The following is a 27,445-nucleotide window of genomic DNA, read 5'->3' as shown; positions in this document are numbered from 1 at the left end:
TTCATTGAAATACACGGGGAAAGGGAGGAGGGGAAGACAGGCACTGACAAACGTCTTCCGAGATAATTGGCCTGCCCTGGCTTGCAAAACAAACATACGTATATAAGCAAACAATTTGTTTTCAGAAGCAAAATGCTACAAAAGATTACATGTGCTTAACCAATACTTTCGGATGAAATTAGCCCCTCGGTAATGAACGGCGGTGAAATAGTCTACCACAATTAACCGCAGCGTCAATAAAGCATATCTATCCTCTCTCGACTTGATGTTTAATGGTGGCCTGAACACGGGGTCGTTAGAGGATCATTAAGTAGCCTAAGTGATCTATGGCATGGCTCCTTTTAGGATAAATATGCTCCAATATATTTATTTGGAAAAGAAAACACCAGACCGGTCTTCCAACTGCTGGTTAAATAAAAGGCTAAATGTCCGTTACATTTAAATCACTTTTTAAAATTCAGGCAAACAAATTTCCTGTCACAGCTCCCGAGCCTCATGTAGGATGTGAGCTAGGAGACAAATGAGTCTTTCCTCACGAAGAACAGCCTTCTCACTTCCTACTATACCGTTAAAGGAGAAAGAGGCCTGGTTTGTGAAGCACTTCAGTATGGTGGAGAGGGAGAGGGGCCTGGAGCGTTGGAAATTCAGGGAACAATCTTGCTGCATCTGCACAAGTCCACAAACAAGCGTAGCAGCATTCTCTGGATCGGGACCACTGGCTTGCCTGGTTTTCTCAGGGTTGTTGTTTAAAGTACTTATTGTTACTATCAGAGGAAGCTGCCTTGTATTGATTCAGACTTTTGGTCCACCTAGGTCAGTGTTCTGCACTGATTGGCCGTGCTCAGGTGTTTCAGACAGGACTCTCTCTTAGTCCTACCATGGCAGAGATTTAACATGGGGTCTTCCGCATGCAAAACAGATGTTCTGCCAATGAGCTATGACCTCTTCTCACTAAGGGACTGCAGTGCTGATGCGGTAAATTGTTAGATACGTATTTTTTTAAAAATCCATTACATTTTTAATTTAAGGCATTAATCTTAGTGTTAAGTAAGCATTTCAAATCAGTGGATGCTTTCCATCCTGCGAGTTCGTGCGGCCACAATTCACTGCTGATTTGAATGAGTGAATGGCATGAACACGAGACTGCATACTTGACATTTCAGGATTTCAGAAAGATGCATGTAATTGTACATCATAATACTTCAGCCTTTTTTTTAAAAGGATTTGACATTATTCCTCCCATTGCTATACTCCTAATTAAGCAATTTATCCAGGCATGCCTATAGTAATAAACACTTTTTTAAAAATGGGCTGAGAGTAAGACTTGATTTTTTTAAAATTCTGAGCTATGTGGAATTCGCACACCATGATGAGCGCCGAGTTCAGTTGCTGAAATAGTTTAATTTAAAGATGCATTATTCAATGTTCCAACTAATGGCTGGGCAGGTGTAGGAAGAACATCTTTCCATGTTGTTCATGTTGCGGGGAGGGGGGGGGGATGAGCGAGGAACGTAACATTTTAATCTGCCTCCAAACTTGTTAGATTTGCAAAATACCGTCAAGAGAGATAGCCTTCCTTTTTAAAATGAGGAGTGGCGGGAGTCAAGTTGACATGGAGGTACTGCCAGATGTTGGTGAGGTGAAGGTCCACCAGACATGATCAGGGTTACAGTATATTAAATATAACACAATGCAATATCATCTTCAGATCTTGCTATCATTTCTAAGACTGATCAACAGGACCATTCTGAACCTAAGTGGTTCAAGTTGGTTAGAGCGTGGTGCTGATAACGCCAAGGCTGCAGGCTCGGTTCCTGTATATTCCTGCATTGCAGGGGTTGGACTAGATAATCCTCAGACTCCCTTCTAACTCTACAATTCTATGACTGTAAGTCCATCAACAGAAGACCTTTTAGAAAAGCATGTTCAGTGAGTGCTCCATAACTGAGGCGCCACCATGCCTTGTATAAACCAGAGCATTTTTTTTTAAAAGAGTTAAGGGTTTGGCATTTGGAGACATGCCTGGGATGAAGCTGGTGTTGAAGGGCTTTAATTTAATTAATGCTTTGACCATGTGTTGCCTTTCTCATGCAGGGTTTACGAATCCAAGCGACCACTTCATCTTGCCCCCCTGGGGTTGGGAGGGAAAGGATAAGCGCCTTCTGCACGGTGCCTGTTCAATAGCTCATTTATTTCCATTCCTACGTGAACATTAGCTCCCTCGTGAACACAATAGCGGGTCCCGAACTGCAGCGACTGACCTTGCTTCCAGAGTCCTTGGGTCCACATTCCCCTTTATCGTACCACCATTTGTTTTTCAGCTTGTCTAAGACGCCTGCCTCACTGAGTTTCAGAACGGCAAGGTTTACAGGAGTTCTTCACGTGGGAAATAACATAAATAACATTATATATGTTATTTTATGTTATTCAAGTAAAACTACATAGAATCGCATTGCAAAGTGACGGAGCGGAGGCCACAGAGGCTGCTTATGTCGTGCACAGGGTTAGAGACAGACATACGACTGGGACCTGCTCCATCGCTTCAGGTAATGGGCACATACTGCTGGGGAAGGCTTGGGAAAAAATTGCGTGCAATTACTGTGAACCCAAAACTATTGGCTTTTACCGACATTCAGTGGCCGACCAATAAAACTCAACCAGATGTTGGAAATGTTTCCACTTTTTTTTTTTTAAAAAAAATGTCTAAGCAAGGAAGCACCAGATTACCAGACTGCCTATCTGTTGTCCTCAAACTCACCTAGCCTGACATTTGAGCAAAATATCAACTGAACAATTTAGGTGGCAGACCAAAGCTGGGAAGTAGGTTTCATGAGGTTGAGTAGGATCTGTTTCAGTGTAAATCTGTTTAGGCTCCCAATGCGCACCAGTATGGATGGGCCTCCCTATTGTTGTATATTTCAGTAAGCAGGGAGGATATAGCTGCCTCCCTCTCCATGGAAGGTATGGATGGCAACACCCTTGATAGTTTTTATATCACCAACTAAAGACCTGATTATTCCGCTGGGTGTTTAGAGGAAGTTGGTAAAGATGGCTGACACCTGAACGTTATTTTATGCTGCACTGATTGCTGCTATACTTTTAAACTGATTTTTATTTAATTTCGTTGCGTCATGATGTTTATGTTATGGGTGGGATCCTTTGGTGATGGAGAGTGGCCTACAAATTTCATTAAAAAATATTAAAAAGCTGTGCTTAGAGCACAGTATGTTGTGTGTCCCCAGGTCTATAAATCAAAACCCTACTGAACCAGGCCATTCCTTTCGGTGGCACTGGGATTCTTTCAGCTTTTAAGTGCCTCCACAGGGTTGTTTGAAAGATGACATGGAATAAGCCAATGGGTTATTTAGGAGAAGGGGGGGTATAAATGTAATTGATAAATATAGATAATATAAAGATAATATAATATACCCTGCCAGATGGGCAGGGTATAAATAAATTATTATTATTATTATTATTATTATTATTATTATTATTATTATTATTAATTATTATTATAATAAAGGAAGCACCTGCAATCACATGATGCTTATATGAGTTTTCTTTCCTATGGGAACTGAATGACACTTTGAGCAGGTAGAGTGGATCATAAAATCAAAATTTATTTATTAATTTCTTAAATGTCTATTTTGCCCTTTATCCAAGGATCACAAGGTGGTTTACATATCAAGGCCCAAAAATAACACAACATACTAACAAACAAAAACATTACCCCCCCCCCCCCAATTATGCCACAATGCTAGTGTTCAGGGGACAACTTGTGCACCAGAGCTTGGGCCCCACTCTCACAAAACTACAGTTTCCAGGTTTCATTTGCAGAAACCACAACAATAAATCCACTTTTGTGTTGGTGTGCTCTAAAGGGAAATCATAGAAATGAGGCTATCCAGGCAAAGTCTGGCCCCTGCAACTAGCTGGCCTGCTAGTTGCCACCCACCCAAGAGTTAAAGAGAGTTTTTTGGATGAAGTAGTGACTGCAGTCATGGGGATTTTCTTTTTCAGTGAAAGACCGGGGTTGTCTCTGTGGCCTACTGAAAACCTTCCTCTTCCAAGAAGCCTTTTAAGAAGAGATCTTCCCCAGTCTGCATTTGTGCTGCAATTGATTTATTAAATGTTTTAATTGCTTTCTGGCCTGTGTGTTTGCTGCCTTCTGCTCTTTTGGGAGGAGGGGCGGGACATAAATTTAATAAATGAAACAAAATAAGTTGGCCCACCAACCTCCAGCTCCAGTAAAAACCAGTTAGTGATGGACAAGAGTCATTCACCTGGAGAGACAGGGAGCTCGTTGGGCTCTTGTGATATTGTCTGCTGTGCTGTGCTAATGTCTTCCGCTGCATGTCCACCAAGCTGCTTTGTCCCTACCAACTTTTGCGTCAAGTCTGTTTTGATTTTTTAATATGTAGAGATTCCAGGTATGACATGCAAAATGACGATTTGGATTCCCAGGCCAATATGTTGGGCTTGAGACTCAAAACAAGGATGCAAATATTTTTGCTTTGACAGTAATTGCACACATCTGGATGTTGGTTTTTCGCTTTTTTATCAATGCCGTCAAGGATTTCGTGGCAAGGAAGGAAAGAGCCCCAGCAGATGCACCAATTACTCTACATACTGTTTACCCGCTTTGGTGACATTGAGGCTAACCTTGGAGTCACCTCCCCCGCTGCCACATTCTCCTTTGTCGTACCACCATTTGTTTTTCAATTTGTCCAAGAGGCCTTGTTCATTCAGTTTTAAAACTGCGAGGTTAACAGCATTTCTTGAAACGATAAAACATATTTTGTAAGAAACTGCATAGCCGTTAAGATGTTAGAAGGAACGAGGACTTAAAAAGCTCTTTTATCCACACACTAAATAAACCTCTCATTTGCATATTATAACACACCTGTGGGGAGGAAGAAGCATGCTGGCAAACAAATTTGGGGAGGGAAAAATGCATTTTTTTCCAATGGAGGGCAGCTTTATTGCTCGGTGCTTAAGTAAGGATAATATGATTTTGTAAACCGATAAAAAAAGAGAGAAGGAGCTATTCACATATTTTCAATGTGGTGATAAAATGCAGCCAGGATATAGAATTTAGAGTGTGTGCATCCTTTCCCCTACAGTTTATAACAGACAGTAAAAAAAGAAAAAGACCCTTGATTCAATTTCTTTAGCAGCCAGAGAGGCATGATTGTTTGTTGTACAAAATACGAGTATTAAATTTCAGTTCCCTTGAGCTGAAATAGTCAGCTCTTGTACTAGCATTAAAGTCTGGTGGTAAAGTGTGAATTAAATAGGTGTACTAAATGCAAGATCAGCCCCCCCCCTGCTTTGGTGCAAGTCTCTTTTTACAACTGTCCCAAACATAGGTGTATGATGCGCAATTCAACCAAAGTTAAAACATATTGAATCCAATGGAAGGGATTCAAGCACTCCCATTAAAAACAATGAAACATAAAATGTGCTTAATTCTACGTGGATTATGCCCAGGTGATTAGGCTACCTTATTGTTTATGATATTATGTTAGAGGCAGTGTCACTAGAGAGAACTCACCACCAGATATCTAAGGGAGATTGCTTCATGGAATTTAGGATAACGGTGGAATTCAAAACAGAGCTCTTACCTGACACCATTGGGCTTCATATTGCAACAAATTACCCTAGACTTGGCTAGAGGCTTCTGGACCCTGGCATCCATGCATGATGCACCAGGGCTCTGAGATCCATCCTTGCTCCACCCACAGAGGAGAACAGGCAAAGGTTGCCTCGGTGTGTCACTGATGTATCAATGAATTCCAAACAAAACTGAACTTCAATTTTTGGAAACACAGGGTTGCTAACAATGGAAATCAGATAGCTCCTTTAGCAGAGGCTCATGAAATCACTGGATAGAATTTCCATGGCACCACATTGTCTGATGCTATCTAATGCCCAGTAGACACTGAACAGCAGGTTTAAAGCAAACTGACCTTGCTTAATAAAAATGTGGGCCATGTGGCAACATGTAAAAATGCAAGGCAGTGATTTCATCCTCTGTCAGTGACTGTCTTTTACTGAGATTAAATCTTAGAATTGAAGCTGTTGCAGATAAGCAAAGGAGCTCTCAAATCCAGAAACTTATATTCTGGATGTACGTGTTTTGTGGCCCACAAGGAGTTGGAAGGCTCCTCATTTAAATCAAAGTTTCCAGGCTGAAGCCTATAAGGGTTAGGGTGGGTTGCTGATGTGGGTTAAGCAACAGGCCAGGGTACTCTTCAACTGGTCAGGACCATGGACAGCTCACCACAGGCCTGATTAAAAGGTAAGGATAGATTAAAGGCAAACCAGTAAGTAAAGAGTTTGGAGTGTTATTCCTGTGAGATTTTGGAGCCAACGGTGAGCATCAGTAGATGGTGGAGGACTATGTGGGCTAAAACAGGCTGCACCCTATTAAAGGGTGCATGCTTCAGCCTGAAGTCTCCTGCTGCCTCGTGGACATGGCAAAGTGCCCTACTGAGTTGCCAGTGTCCTGGAGATGAGTTATTGGAATCAAAGGGATAGGGCAAGATACAGGATGGAGGCACCACTTTCCCCTTGTGGCTCCTCCTGTGCAGGCATGGGGAATGTGTGTTGTCCTTCACATGTTGTTGGCTATCCTTGTCCGCACTTAGTTGAGATTCCAGAATTGCACTACTAGATGATCCTCAAGGTCCCTTCCAACTCTACAATTCTACAATTGAACTCCCATCTGCACAGCCAGAATGGCCAATGGTCAGAGATGATGGGAGCTATATAGTCCGGGGGGGGGGGGGGGGAGCACATGTTCTCCATCCATGCTCTAGTGCAGGGTTTCCCAAACTTGAGTCTCTATCTGTTTTTAGACTACAGTTCCCATCAACCCCGACCACTGGTCCTGCTAGCTAGGGATGATGGGAGCTGTAGTCCAAAAGCAGCTGGAGACCAGGGTTTGGGAAACGCTGCTCTAGTGGGAGAGTTACTATGGAGGATATGTCCTTAGGTGGTTCTTGCTCCTAGTCCCTGCTATCTTCCATCTTGTAGAACTCTTCCCCTGATAGAGGGGGCTCTTGGGCTGTGACAGCTGTACTGGTTATACCTTTGCCCTGATGATGCTAACTAATTATTGTGGACCACCCTGTACATAAGGAGAGCATCTTTATGGGTCAGCTGTTTTGGAAACACATTTTGTCCTTTACTGCCTTTCATGCACATTTTTTTTTTTGGGGGGGGGGGTTGTTACACAGATCCTTGCCAACTAATTATGAGGTTTCACAACTGTCTCTTAACAGAATTGACCTGAGCCTCATTTCAGTGGCTGTTAAATTTGTATTAGATAGTGAATACAGATAATGTAATTACTTGTCTGTCCCTGGAACTCAAAATACAGGAATACAGGCTGTGGTGTTAGGGATAACACTCTGCTTTTTTGTGGGTAAAGCCTTTGGGGCTACGCTTCTTAGGCAATCTGACAAATGTAATTTTATACAAGTACTCTAATTATGGTTTGTGATCAAGAGGGAGAGGAAAAAGAGCAAGGCTGGACTGAAATTGTTCATTTGCTTCCTTTGTTCCAGGAAGCAACTGCTTTTGAACCAGAGATATTTATTATGGATTTCCAATTAATCATTTAGATGACAACAGTTTTGTTTCCAGTTAGTACCTCAACCCACACCTTCCCTTCCCCTGAGTATTTCCAGCGAAGTACTATTGATGGGGTGTTTTTTCTTGAAGATTTCAACCTCTCTTTCCATCATGCTGAAAGTCAAAACAAAATGCTACTCTGTATATAAGGGGCTGCATCCAGTATAGCACCAAGTTACTCATTCTGTCAGCACAAGGATGGCAATTCTCCCTCTCCTCCTGTATGCCCCCTAAATCTATTCTGCATTTTCCATCAAGCCTGTGGGGCAGATTTGGGGAGGGTGTGGGGCATGTGCAGAGGGAGGAGTTCCATTGCCCAAGGATAAATCTTTGTGCTGACAAGAACGTGTTAGGTGAGTACCACCACCCCTTGTTCTCCCCATCCTTATTTTTTAAAAATTGAGGACCACCTGCATAGATAGTAGAGCATGAGACTCTTAATCTCAGGGTTGTGGGTTCGAGCCCCACTTTGGGAACCCCCCCCCCTGCATTTAAGGGGGTTGGACTAGGTGACATAAAATCTACAGTTCTGTGATTTTATGACACAGTGGCTGGAAAGTATAGATACAGTGGTACCTCGGTTTTTGAATGTAATCCATTCCAGAAGACGGTTCAACTTCTGAAACGTTCGAGAACAGAGGTGCAAAGGGCAGTCTGCAAATTCAATAGAGAAAATTGAAAAAACAAACAAAGAACCTCAGCGGAAGCTGTTCAACTTCTGAGGCGCGTTCGAAAATGGAATCATTTCCGGGTTTTCGGCGCTCGAAAACTGAAACGTTTGACTTCCGAAACGTTTGAAAACTGGGGTACCACTGTAACAGAGGACTGTCCTCAAATGATCTTAATGTAGACTGTCAGCTTATTGGGGCATGGTTCTGTCCTTTACTTATATTACTCCTTAAGGTGTCATAAGACGAGCATAGTGGTTAGAGGGATGGACTGGGTCTGGAAAGTCTCCACTCAGCCATGAAGCTCCCTGGGTGACCTTGGGTCAGTCACTATCTTCCAGATTGAGTTACATCACAGGGTTGCTGTAAGGATGATTGTAAGGGGATGGGATGAGAAGAATAATGTACACTGCCTTGAAAGCATTGGATGAAAGGTGGGATATTAATAAATAAAATAAACACACATATTTAATAATATGCAACAACTGCTCCTACTAACAGAAAATAAATTGTGCTAAATGTGTCAGCAGATCCATGTTTTATTTTATCCCCCTCCCCCCTTTGCAGCCATGCATAAATATGAAACTATTTTAAATTAATGCTGTTTATTCTCATGTTGTCCACACTGGCTCTGGAGATGGGATGGTGTGTTTCCTTCATTCTTTAGTTATATCCCAGGGCATGGGCTGATGACACATGAGGCCACCAGATTCCTGAAACTTAACAGGTCTGGGTTTAGTCACTGCTTGGGTAGGTGGTTGCTTGGAAACCACATGCATGATGGAAGGAAGATGGAATGGGTAAGTTAGGCTGAGAGGCAGTAACTGTAAGTGGGGATTTGAACTCTGGTCTCCCAGGCTCTAGTCCGACACTCTAACCACTGCACTGCAATGGCTCTCATCTTGTACTACTAGAACAGAAATACTGGATGCTGCCCTGAATGTCTACAAATCTTATTCTAATGCCTTATAGTACCAGGATATGTCTTCTGCCTATTTAGAGAAATTATCTGTTAATTGAGAAATTTGCAGATTTACTTGAGATGGAGATTCCCATGCCTCTTAAAAGAAAAACAAAGCAAAATCCATCACGGGTGGGGTGGGGTGGGTGGGGGGTGGGGAATTACTCACCCTGGCCAAAATTCACCATTGCGGATCAGGAAGAATAAAACTTTTCCACTTACTTTTTTGAGGAAGGTGCAAATTGCTGTTGATAGTCCTAAAATAACAATTAAAAAACCCTATAAAAGCTAATCATGAGAGGGTTATTTAGTAGGGTTATTAGCCATATCCATAGACAATTTCACAGCACAATAAGAAAAAAAAATGGAAATAAAAAGGAATGAAGTAAATGAGATTTTTTAAGCGCCTCTCATTGTTCTGAAATTAAGCTCAAATTGGTTATGAATCTAACCACATTGCATTCCTTGCTATATCTAACAGGCCATGTAAAAAACACTTTTGTTTCACACTGCCTTTTTAAAAAAACAGCTGTATAATTAAGATGCAACCCAGTGTATCAAAATAAGCTGCTGTCCATTTTGCAATGAATATTGTTCTTCTGGCACAATATTTTGCATCTGCCCATCTGGAGGAAATTTATAGAAGGTTCATAGGGGGAAATGAAAATATTTTTCTTAAAACAAAACTCTCAGAAATACCCAGGGTTGTGTAGGCCCAGTTAGGTTTTATTTTATGATTTAGAACTACAGTACATAAATCTATCACGGAAGACAGTGAGCTTCAATTCAGTGCTTTTAAAGAGGCACATTGGGAAGTCATAATCTTTGAACTGAATCCCACAGAGTAGTTCCCTCAGCCACAGTCCAAAGATAGAGCTCCTTGCAAGTAGAAGTTGCCTTGCCGCTTCAGTGCTGGGAAACTCCACATGGATTTTCTCCCTGGACATGCAGAGCTTCCCCACCACTGAATATGGAAGCTTCTGCACACATGGAGCTTTCCTGAGTCCACCAGAGCCTCAGCGTGGAAACCATGATTGGGGGCTATAGCAAGTAGCTTTGGTTACAGGTAGGTAGCCGTGTTGGTCTGCCGTAGTCAAAATAATAATAATAATAATAATAATAATAATAATAATAATAAATCCTTCCAGTAGCACCTTAGAGACCAACTAAGTTTGTGTGCATGCACACGAAAGCTCATACCCATAACAAACTTAGTTGGTCTTTAAGGTGCTACTGGAAGGAATTTTTAAATTTTGTTTTGACTACAGCAGACCAACACGGCTACCTACCTGCAACTATAACTATGAAAGGCACCATATTTCACCATATGAAATGGAAGTCCATCAACTTCACCAAGAAACTTGCACAGGTACAGACTGACATCTTCTTTCTGATTAAATGCAAGAACCTGGACATTATACCTAAGGATCTTAGAACTAAGAACCCTCTACAATCCACTGGTATCTGAAGAAGTGTGCATGCACACAAAAGCTCATACCAATAACAAACTTACTTGGTTTCTAAGGTGCTACTGGAAGGGATTTTTTTTTAATGCAAATATCATAGAAGGTGATAAAATTCAATTAGGGGAAGAACATTGTCCTGAATGTGTTTTTAAAAACAGTAGCACTTTGTGAAGGTTTTTCCATCAGAGCCAGCCCAAGACATTCTGCCACCTGAAACAAGGGACAAGATGGCACCCTATGCACAAAGAAGCTGACTAAACTAGCCATTGAAACTTATTTCAATAATGGCAGCATGGCAGAGTCCTCTACCACAACTGAGGGGAACAGGCCAGGCCATGTGTTGCACACAGTTCTGTCCTCAAACACCACCCCAACATCTACTGACTGTGGTAACTACCTTATTCTGCCTAATGGTAGGGTTGGCCCTGAATACAAAACCGCAAAAAACAACAACAACCTGTTGCTTTAGTCCTGATAAAATGCGCCACAGGGCTCTGGTTTCCTGACACTTTTTGGGTGTCATTCCCTTTACAGATCCCTTAACTGAAAGTATGTCACAATGCTAATACTTACCTGTTTTGTTGCCCTCTGAAAATGGCACCCCTGGGCAAGACATTACTTCAAGCTGGTAATCTCAGTTGAGAAGAGGCTTTCTAAAATTGTAAAAACTGCAACACTATTTTTAAATGCAGAGATCTTGGAGACCGTTAAAACAATGAGCTCAGCCCCCACTGAGGCATCTTAGAGAATCAATTCTATATGATTCCATGATTTTATGGCTACGTAGAGGATTTTTTGTTGTCGTTGCAAACAGAAGAGAAAGCATTAAAGTGATCTCTGACCTTATTCATGTGAACTGCCTGCCATTTCGCTATTATCTTAGCAGGATAAATCTTTTTAAATGTCAGAATCCCCACAGTTTCCCCCTTCTGTTCAAGGCAGAGTATACTTAGCCTCTTTTCCTTTTCCTTTTCCATGGCGGCTGCTATAAATAAATATAAACTGTTTGCAGGTGCCATAATTTCCTGAGCATTTTCACATTTTAAGACCCAGAAACCCTACTGGCAAAATACATAATGGAAAGGAGAAAAAAGATGTTAAACTTGTGCCATCAATAAAAGCAATATAATAAGCAACAGTCTTGGGGATATGCAAGGCTTTTCTAAGCCAGAACTCAGTTCCAGCCATTGCTATTATAAGAGAACAAGGGAGGCGTTCATGGTGAGTTCTAGCACCTATTTTTCAAGAAAAATAGCACTGGGGATATGACATACAAAATTGGACGAATCTATTTTGGCTATAGGACTAAGAAGCACCTTATCATCTTAGTGAAACAGTATAGACCAGGATTCAAAACTTTAACACACACACACACACACACACGTTCACAAGATGGTGCCAATCAATTCTGATTTATTAATACTTTCCTCAAGTGCTTTAGTGCCATCTCTTTAGATAAAGAATAACTTTTATAACAAGATTAACAAATTTCTTATGGTATATTCTGTGGACCAGAGTTAGAACAAGTCAACAATGGGTAACCCTCCATATTTGTCCTGTAGGAAATGGTAATCAGAGGTACGCTTGAAGACTCAAGTTGCATTAGCTACCATGGCAGAGCAATGGCATTTGGGTTGGTTTGGACTAGAGCTTTTATTGATGGAGTGAGCTTTGCTAGATAAGTTGCTGGATATTTCATTTTTGCCTCTCTGTACTGAATGTAATATTTTGATTTTAACTATTGCTGGTCTGGATTTACTGAGTTGTATGATTTGTGTTAATTTCTCCTGTTTTATTGTGCCAGTCTTACAAGGTGATATATAACCCTGAATTTTTATTTTAATAATAATAATAATAATAATAATAATAATAATAATAATGTGTTGGGGCTTGTTTTAATTACTCAGTAATTAGTGAAAGCCAGTCTGCACCTCCTTAAAGATATTTCTTCCCATGTTCCAGATCTCAGCTTGGCCAAACCTGGGCTTAGGGGGCCAAGAAACACTCAGGCCTATGAGAAGAGGTGGATAACTATGTATGATGATCTTCTTTGCTATAGATATAGAGCCAACAAGTTCAGTGATTTCAAGTGAGCACAGTACCATTGATACAGAACTGGCATCAGGACCTAACATCCTTCAGCAGCTGCCAAGGCCCCAACAGCCTAGTAGGGTCTACTGCTGACACCTGTCCTAGGTCCACCATTTTTTTTTAAAGGCCGCTGGGCCTAGCTGCCATTTTCATTGTTGGAAATGGAAACCATAGCCCGTAGCCATCTGCTGCTGCTCGGAGCACTGCCACCCACCACCAATGCCAAAGTCCGACAAAAGAGGAGGACTTTGCACAAGACTCCCTCAGAGTTGAAGATGGAACTGCCCCAACAGTCAATGTCTGAATGAGCAATAGGAAACTGCTAACCAGTTGGGATGCGAGTGGTGAGGCTAGCCTACAGAACTGCCCTTTCAATGCCTGCATTTCTGCTATTTACCTGGATGAGGTTGGGGTAGGGCAGCAGGTTTAAGGTGTATATCAGTGGGGCCGGAGACTGCCCTTGTGAATCTGGTGCATCCACCAGTGTGCTTACCCTGCTCCTGGTTCCATTTGGACAACCACTTCCTCTTTCAGTTCTATGTGCTTTTCAAGACTCAAGATTACAAAGCACGGATCCACGTGGATCCTCAGGATTTTTGCATTGGGTCACCTGAAATTCACCATCAGATCACATAGCATGTCCATGGCTTCAGTCTATACCAAACCCCCCACCCCCCCCCGCATCCACTGTTTCATGGGGCAGCAATGGCGCAAAAATGTGGTTACAAAGTACGGATCCACATGGATTCTCAGGATTTTTGCATTGGGCTACCCCAAACTCACCATCAAATCACACGTCTGTGGCCACAGCATGTACCACAAAAATCATACATCCACTGTTTCGTTCAGAATATATTTTTTCTTGTTTTACTTCTCTAAAAACTAGGTGCGTCTTATGGTCCGGTGCGTCTTATGGAGCGAAAAATACGGCATTTCTACCAGATCTGACTTTTACCCAGATCCTTTGGAAAAGCAAAGAGTTTGTGCACCATTGCACGTACTTTTCTTCCTTCTCTCTCAGTGGGTAGATTCAGTTACAGATAGGTAGCCGTGTTGGTCTGCCATAGTCAAAACAAAATAAAAAAATTCCTTCCAGTAGCACCTTAAAGACCAACTAAGTTAGTTCTTGGTATGAGCTTTCGTGTGCATGCACACTTCTTCAGATACTGAAGAAGTATCTGAAGAAGTGTGCATGCACACGAAAGCTCATACCAAGAAAGAACTAACTTAGTTGGTCTTTAAGGTGCTACTGGAAGGAATTTTTTTATTAGTGGGTAGATTGTAAGGGGACTAATCTGTAGGATGCAGGAGAAATTTCTAGAGAGGGCAGCTGTCAGAGACTGGGCAGAGGAGGCATGATGGAGACCACCTTCCCATCCTGACTCTTCCAGGGAAGAGGAAGAAGAAGACAGTATAGATTAACAACTGGTTTGCGGGAGGTCACAGCTCAGAGGTAGATGAGAGGGAAAGTTGGGAAATCATGGGAGAGCAAAGAGCTCAAAGACAGAGGGCACACAGCAGCACCCATAGAGGAGATGACGAGGATGTGGGAGAGAAGGTGGGTGGAGATTCACTCAGGACAACACCATTATCCAAGAAAGTAGGTAGGTTCTACAGCCTCTCTCTATAAAGATTGAAATAAAAAAGAACTGTCAGAAACTTTTCTTTGTCTTTATAATTTCCTGGGCAACCAGCCGGGAGCTGCTGACAGCATCATATACAGACTAGCTCAAAAATCCAGATGTGCCCACAGCTCTAAAAAAAGTTGGTGCCCAATGAGAACACTGTCTCCTTTGCTTAACCCTTCACCTACATTTTCCTTCCTTGGGTTTATTTTTTTTGGGTGTTGCTGCTGGAGTTTGATGGAACCCTGGGAATAGGCATGAACATATGGTAACGCTGAAACCTAATGCTACACCAAACCGTGGCTTAGGATGGCCATGCTGGCTCCCAGGGAGGAGACTGTGGGCTCAGCTACATTAGCCATGTTACAATGCTATAACTGCACTATAAACATGCAACACCAGATGGCACTGTAGAGCACAAAGCTTTGTCTATGCGATTTTACATAGAGTTTTTTCTTTCGTTATAATGATCCAGCCTGTATCTGCTTTGCTCCTCCCCAGTCATTTTAGCTCAGTGTGATGTGGCAGCTAAACCAATGCTAGTTTGGCTTACTGTATCTGGCCAAAATTTCCTTTGCCAGGGAATAAAAATACTGGAATACTTGAAGTTCTTGTTTTAATCATATGCATCTGTTTGGATTTATTTATTTTTTTGAAATGGCAAACAGTGTTTTGTTTGTTTATTTCTCAAGTTGATTTTGGTGCTGAACGCTTGGCTGATAAAGCTGAGCCTGGATGAAGTTATGTTTTGCTAGTGACATAGTCTGGTAGGAACAATGTTGCTATAATAATTCGCTATCCAGCCTGGGCCCCCATCTCTAGACCCTGCAGGCATTTGAAGATTGCTGAGAAATGCAACAACTTGCAAATGTAGTATGAACAGTGGCTGTAGAAAGCCCCATATTATAATGCAAAGCTAGTTTCTTTAATAATTTGGCAACATTATAAAGTGAACACCTCTAAAAAAAGAGGACCAGGTTTTGTTCTTCCTTAAAATTCAGCATCTGTCTGTCTGAGTTCCAAGAAAGAACTGTTCTTAAGATGAAAGGAATTTACTTAGATAAGACTCATAAACCCTCACAGGGCTTATCTTACATTTTGTTTCTGATTACATAATTTTTGTTTGCAGCTATCATTTCCAGCATGGTAGATGTTTCTTCTGAGATGTCCCAAATCTTGGATAAAAGTCAAAACTAAAGAACTGAATGAAAGAAAATTCCTTTCACTCCATAGGGTGGTGGCGGCCTAGGGATCTTTTTGTGATGAAAGGCCAGCCCCCACATCTTCCTCCCTAGGAGCCTCCAAAGAAGGAAGATGGGGGAAACAAGGAAGAAGGGTGTGTAGATTTATCCTGGCTGTTCAGAGGAAGCAGAGCAAACTCTAATTTGGAGTAGAACCGCACTGCAAGTGGGTGATTGTAGTCACTCTAAGCTCAACAGGGACTGTAGCCTGTTGCTTCCTCATCGTCATCCTCCTGCAACAGATCACCCCTCTGTCTCTATTTCTGGAGACAAGCTGGTTCAAATCCTCATTTCCCTACAGCTCATTGGGTGATGTCGGAGCAGCCACTATCACCCAACCTAATCTGCATCGCAGGTGTGTTGCTAGGGTAAAATAGGTGTGAAGCGACTTCTGTGCACCTGTAAATCCCCCCCCTTTTATCATTTGCTGCCTTCCTGTTTTTTTTCTTTTCTAGAGGGTGGGATTGTGTATGTCACCTTCAGCTCCTGGAAGGAATGGCAGGATATGAAGACACACACACACACACACACACACACACACAAACAAATACATACACTCCACATCCATCCTTCCACAAAACCTAAGATCCTTTGGGACCTGTACATTTCTCGTCCCCCCCCTTATTGCTCAGGCTCATCAGTTTCAGTGTGTGGCTGAAGAATGAAAATGGAGCATTGCGGCAAAGTGGTATCTTGATTGGTCTCTTTCATGAACAGCCTTGCCTGCTCTGCCATCTCTTTAACAGGACAGGCTAGCCTAAACTATCTCAGGTTAGGTGATAGGAGTATTTGTTCCCTTTATCCGCTCATTCTGGATTGCCTTTTGATTTAAAAAGTGATCAAGGTGAGAGAGAATGCATTATGGTCATACATTATTCAAGTGAAACACAATTCAGATTAATCTCACTGAACGTGTTGCCATTTTGGTGAATCCATAGAGCAAGTCAGGAGAAAAAATGCTGCAAGTGCGAATAGCTTTTGAAATGAGAATTATGGTGGGGGTTGAGGGAGAGAGGAAGTCACATGTTTGATTTCAAAGGTAGGCCCCCTTATATTCATTAGCTCTCACTTTATTTCTCCCACACCATTTATGACACACTTCCAGCAATGTTCATATAAATTATACTTATTTTTGAACCTTCATTGGGGAAAATGCCATTGTGGAATATTATTGAGCTGGTTTTATGTTATGTTTACATTTAAACTAACTTGCCCCGCCATTTTCTACATAAACTTACATTTATTTTGTGAAACTAGTCTGAAGTTCTCTTTCCCCCCATTTTCCCGCACAATGTTATCATAGCGTAAAATTTTATTACAGCTGACGCGGGTGGCGCTGTGAGTTAAACCACAGAGCCTAGGGCTTGCCAATCAGAAGGTCGGCGGTTTGAATCCCTGCGACAGGGTGAGCTCCCGTTGCTCGGTCCCTGCTCCTGCCAACCTAGCAGTTCGAAAGCACATCAAAGTGCAAGTAGATTAAAGGTACCGCTCCGGCGGGAGGGTAAACAGCATTTCCGTGCGCTGCTCTGGTTTGCCAGAAGCAGCTTAGTCATGCTGGCCACATGACCTGGAAGCTATTTGCGGACAAACGCCGGCTCCCTTGGCCTATAGAGCGAGATGAGCACGCAACCCCAGAGTTGGTCACGACTGGACCTTTTACCTATAATTTTAGAAAGGGAGCCTCCAAACAAAGACACTTCTCAAATTCAGTTTAGTTTCTCATGGAAAATTTTCCGAATTGGGCAATAGTGCACTCAAAAGCATTGAAAGAAGCTGACTCATATTATTTGTTCTACTGTGTTGTTTCAAACATGAGCTTTCAATCTGGGTTGGACTGCATTGAATTATTACAATAATACGGTATTTTGTTTCTGTGTTCAATCACTGTTATTATAAACTGCTTTGAGATGAGAGAGGCTTGAAGAAATAAAGGAATGAAGAAAGAAAGAAAGCTGGGGTGTTAGCTCCTGGCCATTTGAAGGAAGAAAAACAGTATCATATTAGAATTTGGAGCTTACATACAGGAAAAACAGCAGCAGAAACAGAGGTCCCGGGCCAAACTATTTTATATTACCATAGAAGACCAGACATTATGGACCTTCTGCAACATTCCGCCGCTCCTTTAAGGATTACAGGTTTGAATTGTTTTATTTTATTTGTTTATTTAATTAAATTTATATACCATCCTTCATCTGAAGATCACAGGCTGGTTTACAGCATAAAAATACAAAAGGAGAACAATTCAGGAAACAGAGTTTTGGGGATGGACTTGCTCTTAGCACAGCAGGACCAAGTGGCTGAGGAGCTGGTGCCTCTCTCTATCTAGAGGCAAAGAGCCTGGACGCCGTCCAGTTTTCACTAGGCTGAGTGAATAAACTACTTTGGGGGAATCTTCTGATAAACCCAAAGCACAGTTCAATCATCTAGGTAGTTTTTGTTCTTCCTTTGCAAAACACATAGACTGACCATGTGTTAAGCAAGCCAGGGGCTAGCAAGGACTTTTGCCCTTTAAAGCCACAATGGAGGAATAGAAATGGATAAGGAAGGCCAGCCTTCTCTAATCCCCCTTAGGTTGTACCAGTGATACAACTCTACCTATTTCTAATAACTTCCAACTCAGTGCTATTTACCAAAAGAAGCTTTGTTAAATTATAGATATTCCCTGAAGACTGACAGCAACGAACAAGGAACAGCATTAAAGTTTCAGCTACATGGAGCTAAATAAACCCTTTGAGAACAGCTACTGTATATTACCAAGACAGAGATGATTGTTCAGGGAGATTTGCTCCCTCAAACAAATAGCAGGAATATTGTTTAACAGCAACCTCCACTGGGTGCTCGTTGGTTGAACTAGAAGGGTACAGAGCCGAACGGTTGATTGTTTTCTAGCTAGGTTTAAGTGTTTGCTACTGTTATTTATTAATTAAATCAATTGCACCCTGCCTCTTCCTTCCAAAAAATATTAAAATCATAAACAATACCAAAGTCAGACTCAGCCATACGCTAGAGCATGACATTCTGAGAACAATTCTCCCTTCCTTTCCACCCAATCTAATAAGTGATTCTCTCTTTCCTCATATTAGAGTACAAGAATTCTTTTGCAGTCATTTAGCAAAAGCAGAAGTGTAATTGCTCCCGCTTGGCCTGAAAGTGGTTAGGGATACCGCAAATTTCTGTCCCTAATGCAATTTCCTGTTACTGTGATTTTCTGTTCCTAATGCAAAACCTACATTGTCAGGTGTGCAAAATCAAATACCCAGAGTGCAGTAGTTAATGTAATAATTCCACATGTGGAACAACACCTGTTCTTTCCCACACCCATGTACACTCCACACACCCCCAAATCTGCTCTGGAGGATTGGGGAACACCCAGAACAATTGTAGGGGGTGCATGGGGACAAAAAGAGGGAAGGAAAGTCCCATTACACAAGCAGAAGTTGTTCCCAAAGTGCAAGGAGGTATTTGTACTACACTGAATACACAATGGAGAGTGGATGGAAAACATGTTGTAAACCAATTGTGAATAAAGATATTATTATGCAGTAGTAAGTGTGGAGTATGCCCTGAGTTTCTTTCAATTCTTGTGATTTTGTATCTGTTGGGGTAGAACGTCTGAGAGCAAGTTTGCCAGACGGGTTCCTTTATTTAAGTAAATACTTTGGCTAACTACCAGTACTTAAGCACCATGATCAGCATAATCAAAGGAGTTGCTCTGTGCCATAGAACAAGTGGGCGGGCCTCCCCTGCCCATCTAGCTACCAGGTAGGACAACAAAAGCCACTGTAGTGTGAGCTTGAAGCAGGGTGGAAGCTGAATACACAGAGACATGATTGCTCTGTGCTGGATCCAAAGCTGTGACAAATGGAGACGCAAGATCAGTTAGGGTGTTAATACTGGGAGCCTCTCCATTTTATGCTCAGGTTGTATATATGTGCAAATAAAACCATTTCCCCTAAAGACACGACAGACTCCGCTGACCTTCATTCCAAAGAAACTAAAGCTGAGGAAGCATCAGGAACTCCTGGATTTCCTCACCGCTCAGAGATCTAGGTGGAATGAATGTGACAATGATAAGGGTCTGAATTACACCACCCCCTTTTGGGGCAGGGATGAATTTCTTCAAATACTTATTGCCAGTGTTCAAGGAAACAGAAAGATCTTCAGAAATAAAGGGGGAGGCTTTCGACTTCGCTAAGAATGGCTGAGATGCTCCTTTTATGGTCAACTTTCGTCCTAAAAATTATTCCTCTCCTCCCTTGCCTCACAAGTTGACGAATGATCCACATGTAAAATTGTTGCAATTATCACAACTGATTGGCACTGGCTAAAGAGCTGCAAAACAAGTTACAGAGGGCACCAAATTAGAGGCAGAGATAATAATTACTGCAGTGGGATGGGGAAGATGAGAGTTTAGGGCAAAGAACCACACCATGTCCAATGGAATGGCTGGCTCAGTTTAAAAACATGCAACCAGCTGGCACCTCTTAGAACTATGGAGAATGCTATCCTGAAATCCAAACTGCAAGCTAAACTACACTCCCCTTGTTCATTGGTAGCATAGTTTCATTGCTTTGCATGGCACGGGACAACAATTTAGAACAAAACAAAACAAAACAAAACAAAACAAAACAAAACAAAACAAAACAAAACAAAACAAAAGCCTTGCCCTTAAGCACTAACCACTCATTAGTGGTTCCTAGCATGTGTGTTCAAATGGCACTCTTCCACTAAGAAGATTAGTTCTGACTTCTAGCTGCTGAAGATTTACCTGTCTTTTATGTTTCCCTCTCATGTTCCATCATCTTAAGCCATTGTTTTAAGCTGCTCAAAGTCCAGCAGATTCACCGTCCTCCCAAACACTCCTGCAAGATCTTGTCCCTCATTTCATCAGATATGGTGTTGTTGATGATCATAGCTACACATGGAATCCATCCATGAAATTCAATGAGAAGGCCAGGCAGCAAAAAACAAATGGTTGTTCCCCCAAAGCAATGAAAAGGTATCACTTAAAAGCCCTCCTCAACACCATCTCCAATCTGATTTGCCCCATCTCTTTGAAATAAAATAATTTAGAGATGGTCTGCTCACAGATCCCCCCAGCAGCGTATTTAGATGGGCTCCTACACACTGAGCTTCCTCCAAAATAACTGTGGGTCACACAATGACTTGATGCCAGGCTGTGTACAAACATTACTCTTCTGACACAGCCAGTGGCTTTCACTCTATTGCCACAAAAGCCTGATTTCTGGTTTTCCTAGCACAGGTATCAGCAAACTGGAAGGAAAAACTGAACTATAATGTGGTCCTAAAAGACTAGTCAGAAACAGAAAGCATTTTCTGCAGTACTTCCTTCCCCTATTTGCTGACATGGATGGACCACAATGGAAACAAATGACTAATTATCAGTTGAACAACACAAGGCTACAGAGTTGGGAAATAACAGGAATCAGGAAGGGTTCAAATAGAAACCCATTCCCCTGCTCAAGTGTAATGAAGGCAACTATGAGTGACAATAGATATTAATGATGTATGAGCTCACCACAGCTCTTATAAGATTGCCTTGGAAAATGAGTCATTTTCCCCCAAAACTGGGAAATAGCTTGGGCTTATTTTCAAGGCAAGCCGAAATCAGAAATAAACTGCCAGCAAACCAACACCCATCCCACCTAGTGATCCAACACTTCTCTTCAGCCATCTCTGCATGCTCCTCCCAGAGTGCCATTACTTCCTTCCTCCTGCCTCCTTACTTGCAGAAGCATGATGCCATCACCAGAGAACTATTACATTAGTCCATTGTTTTGAGAAGGGGGAGTGAATTTGGAGGTGGATGGAGAGACCTCTCTCTTTACTTCGCTGGTGCACATCATGGCCCTATGTAGCATACCAAGTCACAAGGATTCCACAGGAAATGCAATGTTCCCAAATTCCCCAGTAGCCCTTGGTGAAATTAGGGGCTTCTTAAAGCCAGATGATTTGCAGCTGCTAGAGAGGAAATCTGGGCATTTTGTGGACACATCTGTCATTACACATTTTTCCTAGCTCGGCCTTCCCCAGTCTGTAATCCTCCAGGTGTTTTGGAGTCCAAATCCCATCACTCCCAGTCAGCATGGATTATGGGACTTGTAGTCCAACAGTAACTGGAGGGCAGCAGGTTGGGGAGATTATCCATGTTCCACACACTGTAAAACGAGGCATTTGTTCAAACTATTTGATAACCCTAAACTGTGCAAAGCTGCCACTGTTTTCAGAATTCAAAAGGATTTATGAGTTATTGCATTGTCAGCACACATCAACACAACTTGGCAATCAAACCGATTTGTTAGGGGTGGGGAAGATATTTGCATCTTTGTATGTAAAAGCAAAGACATGCAGGAGAATCCCATGCATGTTTACTCAGAATGAAGTCTCCTATTTTTCAGTGGGGCTTACTCCCAGGTAGGTGCGCATGGCATTCCCATCTAAAGTTGCAATCTAGTGTCCACTTACTTGGGAGTAAGCCAAATCAAACCCATTGGGACTTACTTCTGAGTTAAAACACATAGAATTGCACTGTATGATGCTTTAAGTTCATATGGTATAATTTTGTATCCTAATTCTTAAAAAGTTTATTTTAAAAATGGTGGCTTTGAAGTCAGTAATAAAGCTGGGAATAAAGGCGGCAAAGTTTTAAAATATTTTATGCACAAAAAGACGCTTTAACAAAGGACTCACTGAGGCTGTTTTTGTCTCCGTAATACTGTCCTTTTGAGATCATGGTGGGAGAGGGAGATTCTCACCTAATGTCTGGCCACCCAAAATATGACAGGCTAAGCTACTCAGTGATATCATGTAATTCAATAAAATAAAATAAAAAACCTGTTGAGCCTGAATAGCACTTGGAGCTACATTTTGTCTTGAGGACAACTTGGAAGCAGTGTCTGACCAGTTTGTTTTTTATATGGCCTTGATAGATATACACCAATTGTGACTATTCGGTGGACTATGTTATTCGTACAACCATTACCTCCTTGTCGATCGAAAATGGGAAATGGGAAAAGGAAGAAAAAAAAAGAACATACCATGTCCACAGAACAACACAAAAAGAACTAGATCAGGGGCATCAGGGAAGGTGGAATACTATAACAACACATGTTATATTGTTATACTATTCCACCCACCTTAATGAAGAACCCTTTGGTGTGGCTACGCCATAGCCTTTCGAATCCAGATTTCCTCCCACTTTCATGGTGTCACATGGCTTGCGCTGCTCAATGTATTCATTCATGGTGGACTCCAGGAGGAAGGCAAACTTGCCCTTGGACTTGCGGACACGGGCAACTCCCTCAGCCGTAGTCCTAGCGAACACGGACGGGTCTGTCGTGCTCATGTACGCCCACATCTTTTCGTACACTGCTATTTTAGATCTCTGAAGGAAATTAAAAGGAGATTAGATGCAGCAAAGGGATGAGGTCGCCACAGAAACAGGTCACAATGCATAATGTATCAGGAGTCAGGTGTTTTTTGATCGCTCCGTGGAGGGAAAAAGATACCTTTCGATAGCATTAGAGTCATTCGTAGGAAGATACTGCAGTCCTGACATTGCTTACCGCCGAACATGCTCGCAGGTTTTATGCGCAGCCATGTTAAAATCATTTCCAGGCAGAATCACGGCAAACAGAAGAAATTATTGGAGGTGTCAGAATGACTGGCAGGGAATGTAATGATTGCTAAATGTAGCCTTTTGTACTGGTTGGTTCGATGCAAGCAACAAAATTTGGCTATACATAGGGCTGTGGAAAGAAAAGTTGCACAGACTGTTGCTGTGTGTACAGCCTGTGCATTTTCCCCATGGAATGGTCCCATCCTGTGCAAATAGCCACCTCTGGATCATTCATAGAGGTGGCCATTTGGCACTACATGGGAGCATCAAATCCACGCAAAGTAACTCTTACTCATGCTATCTAAAGGCCAATTCTGCTATTCACCAGCCCTGCTAGACCTGCTAATAAAGGGAAAAGGCCAGGAAACAGCTGAATAGCACCAACGTATGCAGTTAATAGCTAAATAACCATTTCCTATGGTCAGATGCAAGCTTGAAATACTTGCTTGATAGACCCGCCTTGAATAGATTTGCCAAAGGCCTGTCTATGGCCATTACCTATTAACTGTCTATTGCCCAGTTATCTCCCTAGTGAATGGAAGGCAAAAATAAACTCAGAATGTGCACTAAGGCAAAAAGTCACTAGTGTAGTAGAAATAACTAAATTCACAAGGCGCGCAACAGTGTAGAATGTGTGCATATGCTGAGTAAGAAAAGAAATCACACCAGTGAGAAAACATGGTGTGGTTCTCCTGGAAGCTTTTATGTAGGTTTGCAGAGCACCTGTTCAGACATAACCTTGTTTTAAGAGGCTTAGCTTTTGAGAATGGCTGATCTGCCTACAGCTCCCCTTCTTGGCTAGAGCTGGGTTATGGCACACACAATGAATCACCAACAGGCATCCTTTGAGTTTCACATTCAAACCCCACTGCAGGCTCAAGTCCTGGCATCCGGGGTGGTGGAGCATGTCCCAAGGCCTTTTTGCATTCATCTGGAAGTATAACAGGGCTCAGAGAGGACATCCCTCTAGAAGCTCCCTTAAGGGTTGTGTCAAACAGCTGAAACATGCATTGTTAGGTGGTTCTTATACCGTTTCACTGAACTATGTTCTATTCATATTTAGGACAGAAGGCCAAGGGTAAAAGTGATGGAAGACATAATTTAAAGTACTATTATACCACTTTGACAGTCATGGAGAATCATGGGGACTATAGTTCATTCTGGGAATTGTAGTTCTGTGAGGTCAGCACCCCAAACAAACTACAGTTCCCTGGATTCTCTAGGACCTTTAAAGTGGTACAATAGTGTTTTAAATGTATGGTGTGGGTGGAGTCTAAGAAATTTCACCACTTGCCTAACTATCCTACCAAAGGCTAGGCTGTTTCCAGTGTTTAAGAGTCTATATTTAATGGCAATGAACACAATCCTGTCCAAGTTAAACACTTTCAAGTCTCCATGGCCAAGCATATAGTGGCATCAGTGGGACATAAGAGTCCTTAATTATGCCCAGCAATTTCTGTTTCCAAGCTTCTAGAAAAGGGTACATTTTACATATCTGTAGCAGAAAAACAAAATTAAACTAACATGAATAGAAAGCTTTAAAAGATGAATGCGGTGAGGCAAAAGACTGGAACAATATCTCTTATAGTTACAGACTTATAAAGCATCCCTTTTGCTTCATTCCAGTGCCTGGAATTACATTATTATGCATCTTTTCATCAAAGGGCGCCTTCAGAAAACCCGTAAGCAAGAGTGAACCTGAAAGACCCCTTAGAATCATCATATATACTCAGCACTCCCTTTCGTCTCCATGCTGTGGTTTGCAATCAGCTAGCAGAGCAATGCTATCTTAATTACCTCTGCCTCTACAGTCCCTAAGGGCAGTTCCAAGCTTGACATGTCAAGATCAATATATTTGCCACAAATTAAAATGATTGCAAACGCCAACAAGTGGCTTTGGAGTTTCAAAAAACATAATGTCAATATTGTTGGAGCTGCAAGACCACAAATCTGATTTTCCATAATGCATCATCATTCCGACTGGGTTCCGAACGCTTCCCAGGTAGAGCAAGGGAAACAAGAACCTAGTAGGCATGCCAACTTACTCTGAAGAATTCTTTCGTCGACCCAGAGTCCAGTGTCCCATATGCAATTTCAGTTTGTTTGGCAAGGTCTTCTGCGCTTTCTATGGGCGAGACCATTCGCTCAACAGTCAAGAAAGCCGCAAGGTTAGCGGTATATGATGAAATAATGATGAGTGTGAAGAACCACCACACACCTCCAACTATGCGACCTGAGAGAGATCTAAACATGAATAAGATAATGCATATTTTCCTATCTTTTGACCAAGGAGAAAGAGAAAGAGAGAGACAGAAAGAGAGAGAGTGAGAGACACCATTATTACAGGAAATTTATTCGCCAAGCAGCAGTAACTGGGACTGAAATGTAACAGGACCAAAGTTCTGTTTAACCAAGTTCTGTTTAACCGGTGCTCAATCCAGGATACAGTGAGTGTGGCGTATAAATAGAAAGGCAATATACCTCTGAGTTTTAATTATATTTCTCAAATGAGAAATCAGCTGCTACAGCGGCTGGAGTTCAGTGGTTTTCAAACTGCATTCAGGGGAATAACAAGGCTCCTTGTGAAAATATAATTCGCTGAAGGAAAGCTTCTTTGAAAGACAGTTTGCCCACCACGACTCATCTTCCTCTCAGTAAGGGTGTGTGTTAAATGGCTTGCAGGACACATTCTCAGTTAGTGAGCCTCAAAATACCTGGCTATACATGGTCTGAGATGGAATCCTAAGTTCTGTGCCAGGGTTCTTTGGCAGATAGGTCTCTAGAAAGGATTGAGTGAAGGTTGCAAGTTTTTAAAACAGCTAGGCTACATTACCTTCTGTATTCCAGGAACATATTCTTACATACTTAGCAAGGTATGCTTTAAAAGAATCCAGAGTGCTCTGTATTTGTTAGGACATTGTATGAAAGAATTCAACACAAAGATGCCTGCCACATCTAAGCAAGTTATAGACAACATGGTCTATATGTATCCAATTGGATAGCCATCAGGAAGAACTCTTTGGATTTTCACAGCAAAATTGACTGTCTTTGAAAACTGTTTACACCACAGTACTAGATATAAACCCTTCAACTCCATTAACTTTATAAAGTCTAGACTTTATAGATACCCAAACAGACACACTGCTATCTGTTGCCAGGTTTTGCCTAGAAATGAATGAGAACAGTCCTTATTCAGAGAAAATCAGTGATGCTTAAGTCCTATTGAAATAAGAAACCGATTGGGACTCCTTTCAGGTAGTGTTTTGGGTCTGGGACCCTGAGAAAAATAGCAAAATCGCTTTGTTTTTCACATAAGTTGTATGCACGTTTGACAAATAATACTCCACTAGGGGGGGGGGGGGAGCACATTTCAGCACAGAAACAGAAACTCACTCAAATGCAGTCCAGGCCTCATGAAATCCCTAGTTTCGGCAGGACTAACGTCCAACAAACATCCTCTGCTCTGTATCCTAAGTATGTACTCCATTATGCAGGTTTTGATATTGATTTCTGTACAGCATGGTTGCACCCTAAATTCTGATTCTCTAATTTACATTCCACCTGCTGCATTTTCCATATTACCTTTGGGAGTCTGAAGAAATAACAATGCAGCTGTCTGAAGATTGCCTACATTTGAGCAAGGCCAAGAGTGGACATGTGGAATGCCTAATGTTTATGCAACCCAACAGTTGTGAGATGGACGGGGAGTGAGGTTGGAGGTAAGAGGGAGGGACTGCTGCCGAGGCAATGGAATAGAGGCTACTTCAAAGGTAGATAGTGTAGGAATGTACCTGTTGATAAGTGTGCATGATCAATGTGTGCATGCTATGACAAAAATATAACCAGTTAGCTTAAAGTACTTTCTTTGAGAAGATGTCTTAGAGTTCTTTGTACTATGCCCTGGACATCTCTTGCTCCCACCTTACTTGGTGGGTGAGGGATCCTACTGTAGCAGTGAAATAAAGATTTTCCACAGCAGTAGCATTTTGGCTCAAGAAATGGAAAAACAGAGGAGCTGAAATGCACTGGGAACAATGGGAAAGCTTTTTCATATTGTCTTCGTATAATACAGAGGCTGCTGGCTTCATCCCAAACCAGAGCTGGCCAACGCCAGCT

At 41.9% G+C, this 27,445-nt stretch overlaps 1 protein-coding gene across 5 annotated transcripts in view; it reads right to left on the bottom strand.

Moving 5' to 3' along the window:
• The window catches only part of GRIA4 (glutamate ionotropic receptor AMPA type subunit 4), a 228,787-nt gene that overhangs the window by 5,154 nt on the left and 196,188 nt on the right, over positions 1 to 27,445 (bottom strand). For 3 of the 5 annotated variants that reach the window (XM_079973539.1, XM_079973540.1, XM_079973537.1), the window contains exons 12-14: positions 25,375 to 25,573; positions 22,848 to 23,095; positions 4,663 to 4,777 (exon numbers count right to left, since the gene is read on the bottom strand). In XM_079973539.1, coding sequence (XP_079829665.1) covers positions 4,663 to 4,777; positions 22,848 to 23,095; positions 25,375 to 25,573 — 562 coding nt within the window. Of the gene's footprint in view, positions 1 to 2,261; positions 2,377 to 4,662; positions 4,778 to 22,847; positions 23,096 to 25,374; positions 25,574 to 27,445 lie in introns of all 5 variants that reach the window. The other 2 variants (XR_013838248.1, XM_079973538.1) reach the window with 2 other exon arrangements.

The sequence above is a fragment of the Podarcis cretensis genome, assembly GCF_951804945.1.
Source record: "Podarcis cretensis genome assembly, chromosome: 4".
Taxonomy (NCBI): domain Eukaryota; kingdom Metazoa; phylum Chordata; class Lepidosauria; order Squamata; family Lacertidae; genus Podarcis; species Podarcis cretensis.
The sequence above is the reverse complement of the archived record's forward strand: the minus strand, read 5'-3'. Positions and strand labels throughout refer to the sequence as shown.